This window comes from Papaver somniferum, chromosome 9, assembly GCF_003573695.1.
Source record: "Papaver somniferum cultivar HN1 chromosome 9, ASM357369v1, whole genome shotgun sequence".
NCBI lineage: Eukaryota > Viridiplantae > Streptophyta > Magnoliopsida > Ranunculales > Papaveraceae > Papaver > Papaver somniferum.
The window spans coordinates 161,349,761-161,356,254 of record NC_039366.1 but is presented as its reverse complement, the minus strand read 5'-3'; the positions used below and the strand labels follow the sequence as shown (position 1 = coordinate 161,356,254).

At 36.4% G+C, this 6,494-nt stretch overlaps 1 protein-coding gene across 1 annotated transcript; it reads left to right on the top strand.

Moving 5' to 3' along the window:
* Positions 1-1,975: 1,975 nt before the first annotated feature.
* LOC113310766 lies at positions 1,976-4,018 on the top strand. The gene is made up of 9 exons (XM_026559539.1): positions 1,976-2,090; positions 2,171-2,242; positions 2,331-2,396; positions 2,496-2,593; positions 2,701-2,738; positions 2,834-2,924; positions 3,047-3,346; positions 3,452-3,517; positions 3,621-4,018. The coding sequence occupies exons 2-9, from the start codon at positions 2,179-2,181 to the stop codon at positions 3,774-3,776; spliced, it is 879 nt and encodes a 292-aa protein (XP_026415324.1). The 5' UTR covers positions 1,976-2,090; positions 2,171-2,178; the 3' UTR covers positions 3,777-4,018.
* Positions 4,019-6,494: the final 2,476 nt, after the last annotated feature.

The following is a 6,494-nucleotide window of genomic DNA, read 5'->3' as shown; positions in this document are numbered from 1 at the left end:
ATTGACTCTCACCTTTGCAAGTTCTGGCGGGGGAAACTTTAGAAGCTAAGGAAAGAAAGTTGCACCTTCTAAGGTGGGATATTCTTTGTTTCCCCAAGTCTGAAGGGGGTTTCGGGTTCAGGAAAGCAGAGGTGAATAACTTGGCTATGCTTGCCAGAAATGCTTGGAAAATTGTAGAAAATCCTGACTGCCTTTTAGCTCAGATTCTTAAAGCTAGGTATTTCCCTAATACAAATTATTTAAATGCCAAGTGTCCAAGTACCAGTTCTTGGACTTGGAAATGTTTACATGCTATCAAGGAGATTATCAATCATTTTATCTCCTGGATTGTGGGGAGATGGTCAATTTATTGATCCTTAATGTGATAAATGGATCCCCAATATGGTTCTGCTTCTCCAAATCCTTTTGTTCCTCCTGACCCTAGTATTAAACTCTCTTACTTTATTAATCCCAATGATAGAACTTGGGATATTAGTAGACTGAATACCCACTTTGATGATGCTTCTGTTGAGAAGATCATCATCATTCCCTTGAGCCAGTTATGCACTCCTGATAGGAGGAGGGCTTGGGAACTTTCAAAGGATGACAGATTTACCTCTAAATCGGCGTACTTGGGAATAAGAGGATTTAGATCCTCCCCTTGTAGTAAACTTTGGAAGTGCATTTGGAAAATTAGAGTACCTCATTGAATTCAAACTTTCACTTGAAAAGCTGCTAGAAATGCTATACATGCTAGAGCTGTTTTTCATTCTAGAATGCCTATGAATGGGGTTGATTGCCTAAATATTTATATCCTAATGAGTCTGGCATGCATGCTTTGGTCTTATGCCCTTTTATTGGCCGTGTTTGGTTTTTATCTTCCATGTGTGCTGATACCGAGGCCTTTAGTAACAATACCTTTATTGAGTGGTTGATGTTATGGCTGAATGCCAGTGTTTGTTTGTTACTATTTTATGGTCCTTGTGGAGTGGTAGAAATTTGTTAGTCTTCCAGAATACTACTGAATCATATTTAGCTGTCCTAAATCGTGTTAGAGCTATGTTTTTGACCAGAAAACCCAGAATACCTATTAGCCCTTCCATACCTACTGGTTTACTAGACAAATGGATGCCCCCGTCATCTGGGTGGATAAAATGCAATATTGATCCTGTCTTTGATGATTCTTCTTTGAACAATGGAGCAGACTATGTGATGAGAGACTTTACAAGTAAAGCTTCCTTTTGTGTTGCTATGTTTTTTGAAGCGGAATCTGGTGAAGAGGCTGAAGCTAGAGCTATCTGGGCGGTGTTAAAGAAAGCATGGGAGCAAAAATTTGAAAGTGATGCTCAAGATCTCATCAATTGTTTTTCTTCTGGGCATTTTGATGGTGATTCTGGGACAGATATTATTTTCAAAGATATTGAGTTATTTACTTCTAGTTTAAAGGTTTGTATTTTCTCTTTTCAACCTGGACTTTGCATACTTGTAAATTTAAGTGGACTTTGCATACTTGTACTTTCGGTGGTTTTCCATTTCCTCTTCAATTGAGAAATTTTTTCATTTTTTTCATTAGCATGGGAATGGAACATCTAGCCTTCTTTTGATCCTTTTCTCTCCTTTCATTGTTTTTCCATTTTCTCTTTCGTTTTTTTTTTTTCCTCATTTTCTCATTTGATTTTTTTTTCTTCTGATTGTTTTTCCTTCTTTTCATTTTTTCCAATAAAAAAGAAAAGGAAAAGAAAAATGAAGAAAAGGAAGTTTCGTTTCCAGCTCAAAAAGAGGGTGCATTGCGGAATTTAATGACCGACCCAACGTGCTCACCAGTCACCACTACTGGATCAACGCGTGTAAAGCACTTTCACTTCATAAATACACAAGAAAATTAGTAAACGAAAAACAGTTGACCGACATAGTATTTTCAATCCGACGACTGTGATGCAACGAGATATTTTAGGATCAAAATGTGAAAGTGTGAGCGTGAGTAACGAGTAACGGTTTTAATTTTGCTGTATCTTTATTTAAACCCATTTCAATTTCTCCGTTTAACCCCTTCTTCCTTTTCTTCTCTTTCGAAACTTCAACAACTACTCTTTCCATAATCCTCATTTCTGGTAAGTATACTTCTTCCACTCTATGCACCTATTTTTGCATCACATTGTATTATTAATTACTGATTAAGTATTGTGATTAGATCGAAAGATGGATCAAAAGGACTCTTTTCATTCTGCCGAAACAGATTCTAAATATGACTGCGTTCTTTTTGGTAATCGTAATCTTCTCTGTTTAAGTTTAATTACTTGGAAAAAGAAGAAGTAGAAGATTAATTTCTAACATTTTTTGTTTTTATGTAGATGTGGATGATACCCTTTATCCTTTCAGTTCTGGTTTGGCCGTGGAGTGTAGAAAGAACATTGAAGGTATGTTCACGACTCAATTGCCCTTTCAATTTGTAATTTATTTTATTCTTTTGTCAAGAAATAAATAACAAAAGATGGTTTTCATGGTGATTTTATTAGAATATATGCATCAAAAACTTGGTATAGAGGAAACCAAAATTGAAGAATTATGTACTCAACTTTACAAGATCTATGGGACAACAATGGCTGGACTCAGAGTATGTCTTTTGACACCCATTTTTTGCCAAATTATGGCTGTTTATTATCGTATATATAGAAGTATGTTTTTATTCATTCATTGCTTTGTGGGTGTTTTGTGTTATAGGCAATTGGTTATGATTTTGACTACGACGATTTCCACAGGTATGGGAATTTTATAAATCCTTGATATATTCTTTAGATCATGACATTTCTATGTGTACCATGAAAGTAAGCTTGTTTGTTTATTTGCTCTATAGTTTTGTCCATGGAAGATTACCGTATAATCAAAGGCTTAAACCAGATCCGGTTCTTAGGAGTATATTGTTAAGCTTGCCTCTTCGAAAAGTTGTAAGTTGGTCTTTGTTGCTAAATTAGTTTAATTAGTGAGATTTTAGTATTATTGACCAAATGTTATTAATCTGTATGGGTTTGTCTGTTTACAGTCGCTTCTGTCTTTGTTTTAAAAACAGATATTTACAAACTCGAATGAGGCCCATGCTGCAGAAGTTCTTAAGGTGATGGGTTTGGAAGGTTGTTTCGAAAGCATTATCTGTTTTGAGACCCTTAATCCAACCAACAGTTCTGATAAAGGTGACTGTAAGGCTGGGGATTTGGAAACGACACCCATTACTACACCTTTTGACATTATGGGATATGGTTCCCAACCTAATGCTGAGACAGTACTTCCTAAGACACCAATACTTTGCAAACCATCTGAAGCTGCCTTCGAACGGGCTCTTGAGATAGCCAACATCAATCCTAAGAGAACAGTAAGTTTAGGGGTTTTACAAAAGATTTGGTTTACTAAATGGAGTTACAAATTGTTAAAAGTTATCTGGTTACGTACTAATGTTGTTGTCTACTTTTCTTTGCAGGTATTCTTTGATGATAGTGTTCGCAACATTCAGTCAGGAAAACTTGTCGGTCTCCACACTGTACTTGTAAGTAATCTATAAAGACTATGCTTGAGTATTTGTGTTGTGTCATTATGGGGAAAGTCTCTCAAAGATGCTAAAAGTAAACCAACTCCACAAATTTTTGTAGGTCGGCACTTCTCAACGAATCAAAGGTGCAGATTATGCTCTGGAAAGCATTCATAACATCACAGAGGCTTTGCCAGAATTATGGGGAGTTGACGAAAATTCAGGGAAGGTTTTGTACTCTGGCAAGGTTGCAATAGAGGCAACAGTGACAGCTTAGTATAGCGAAGTGTGGATATGCGTTGTGTCTGAACCAAATTCAGGTTCTGTATATCTTATCTCTGACGAAGGGGTTAGATACATTATATCACATAAATTAACCCTACATTATACCTTTCAATGAATAAGTTTCTACTTTTTTTGGTTTAATCTAAAGATGTAATCTTTCTTTTTTGAAATGAAAATGAAGAACACTTTAAGACAGTATTATAGCTGATTATATTATTTTAGACATTGCAGGTTTATTTAGAAAAACAGTTCTAGTTACTGAAACTGCAGCTTTAAGTAACATGTAATCCTTATGCTTTTCATCTTTTTGCTAGTCTTCGTTACCTGCTTTTCATCCTTATACATAGAATTCACAAAGGGATTCTATGTATCTCTGCAAGTCAAAACTGTTTAAGAAATTAAGAGAAAGAGTAATGCAGTGTATTCTTATAGGATTAGTAAGGTCAGAAGTAAGAGAATGATTGGAGGATTTGATGATGTTTGCATTGGAGATATAACAAATTCGAAGAGTATACCACTTGCTACTTCAAACAAGTAACAAGTGCTTTACCGAAGGCCAAACCTGCACCTGGATTCATACTCGTGACAAAAGCTGAAAGAGCTGAGAGATGGTTCATTCAATGAAATGCCCGAGTTAGACTTGATTTTCCTAGTATTGTTATCCCGATTTCTCCATCAAAGTGAAAGCAAAATATAGGTAATTGCTGTTCTCCCTCTTTGCTCATCGGGTCGAGATCGTCTGTGCCACTGCTTGTGTGTGCCCTATGTGCCATACCAATAGAAACACGCCACATCATTCCTCTCATTAACCATGACTAACTAAATAGATTTTCTATTTATACAACACTAATCGATTAGGAAAGATAATTAATTAGTTAAAGAAGATATTACAAATCCAAGAGAAAATACCGTGTTTCTATTGGTGTGGCACATAGGGCACACCCAAGCAGTGGCACAGACGATCTGGACCCTTGCTCGTCTGTGGATTGCGCTAAGTCCGCAAAGTGATAAACTGGATATTGGTGGCAGACTAAAATCAGGAGACAAAGTTAAATGCAAGTCAAATTCAGGTTTATGTACCGCGTGTTATTTAGAAAGCAGTACTGGACTACTGGAGTGGGGAGCGGCAATGAGTGGAGTGGCTCCACACCCCACGTGTAGGGCTCTGTGAGTCCTCTACATCGTGGACCGTTGTATGGTTTCCCTGTCTTCTTGGGTCTTATTAGGTCTTACGTCTCATATAAGGCCTAGCTCTGATACCATGATAGAAGTGTGTGGACTTCCAACTCAAAACCAACCGGCAATGAGTGGAGTGGCTCCACACCTTATATATTAGGATCTAGACTAAGGAGTTAGCTATGTGGGACTATATTTAATTCTCCAACACATTATAATTCATTGTTACAATTCCTTTCCACGCAATTGGAGCCGTTTCAATTAAAAATTAGTTGCTTTTGCTGAGATAATTGAAGTCAGTATGCTCATGCAGAATTTAGTGAACTAGCAGCGGAAGAGCCACATCTCCGGGCGGACTCTATCCCCGAAAGAAAGGCATCTAGAAACCTCACGGTCTCTAAAATTCGTACCTCAAGTCATCAAATTTTTTGTTTGATTTAAAGGTTGATTAATTCTTTTCATATGCTCCCTTGGTTCCTTTTTAATAGGCTGGTTTTGTTTTTAAAGAAAATTTAAGGAAATCAAGAGAACTAATCATTGAAAGTGATCCCCATGACACTTGTCAATAAAAGAAGTGAAGTGAAATGGTCCCATGACACTTGTCAACAAAAGAAGTAAAGTGAAATGATCCACATGACACTTGTCATCAAAAGAAGTTAAGAGAAAAGTGGTCCCAGAAAAAATCAAAATAACATTTGACTTTCCCAATTAGGAAACTAGCCTTTTTTTTTGAAATATTTATTTATAGAAACCAGCCTATTAAAAAGGAACGGAAGGAGTATTATTTATGAGTTTTGAACAGGTCAGTTGTAACATCACCCGTATTAGTTAGATCAAATTTTCCTTTCTAGAATCAGTATACTCCTAGTATTTCAAACGGGAAGAAGAAAAAATAAAGAAAAGAATTTCAAATCGAATCATTCTGGTCCTGATTGAATTCAAAAGTTTGACAAAAAGATGGTAAAAAACAGGAAAGAGAAGAAAAGAAATCGGGTTTGACAAAAAGATGGTAAAAAAAAGGAAAAAAAAAAAAGCAGAAGGGAACATAAGAAATTGGATAAACGAATGAGACGTTTTTGTGGGAAAGTCCAAGGTTGTATCAAAAGAAGAAGTCTATATAAGGGGACAGTGGTGCTACCGGCACCGTGATTTTTCACCGAAAAATCTCCCATAGCATAATCTGACGGCCCCCATCAACATTCTTACTATTGGGATGATAGTGTGGGAAAGTGGGGTCCGTATTTTACTCTCGTTCGGTGATTACTTCGTGAGAAATCCGAAATGAGTCTAGAGTTATTGTCCAAAGATTTGATCTTGAAGGCTCCTCCTATAAATTCAAACATCCTAAATATGGATGAAGGGGACCTAATATCTATAATAAAAATATATAAACACCCTTTGATAACTAATCTAATTACCTAACCTAAACCTAATCAAAATCAAAGACTATACCTAAAGGAAAAAAAATCACGACACTAAACCGAAAAAAAAAACAAGGCACTTCTTCTTCGGTAAGAATTGAAAAACCCATGCA

Excerpts from the sequence above, each read along its gene's own strand:
- LOC113310766 (XM_026559539.1), top strand. The coding sequence starts at position 2,179 with ATGGATCAAAAGGACTCTTTTCATTCTGCCGAAACAGATTCTAAATAT. Across the intron at positions 2,594-2,700 it reads CAACAATGGCTGGACTCAGA|GCAATTGGTTATGATTTTGA; the intron begins GTATGTCTTTTG and ends TTTGTGTTATAG. Across the intron at positions 3,347-3,451 it reads ACATCAATCCTAAGAGAACA|GTATTCTTTGATGATAGTGT; the intron begins GTAAGTTTAGGG and ends TTTTCTTTGCAG.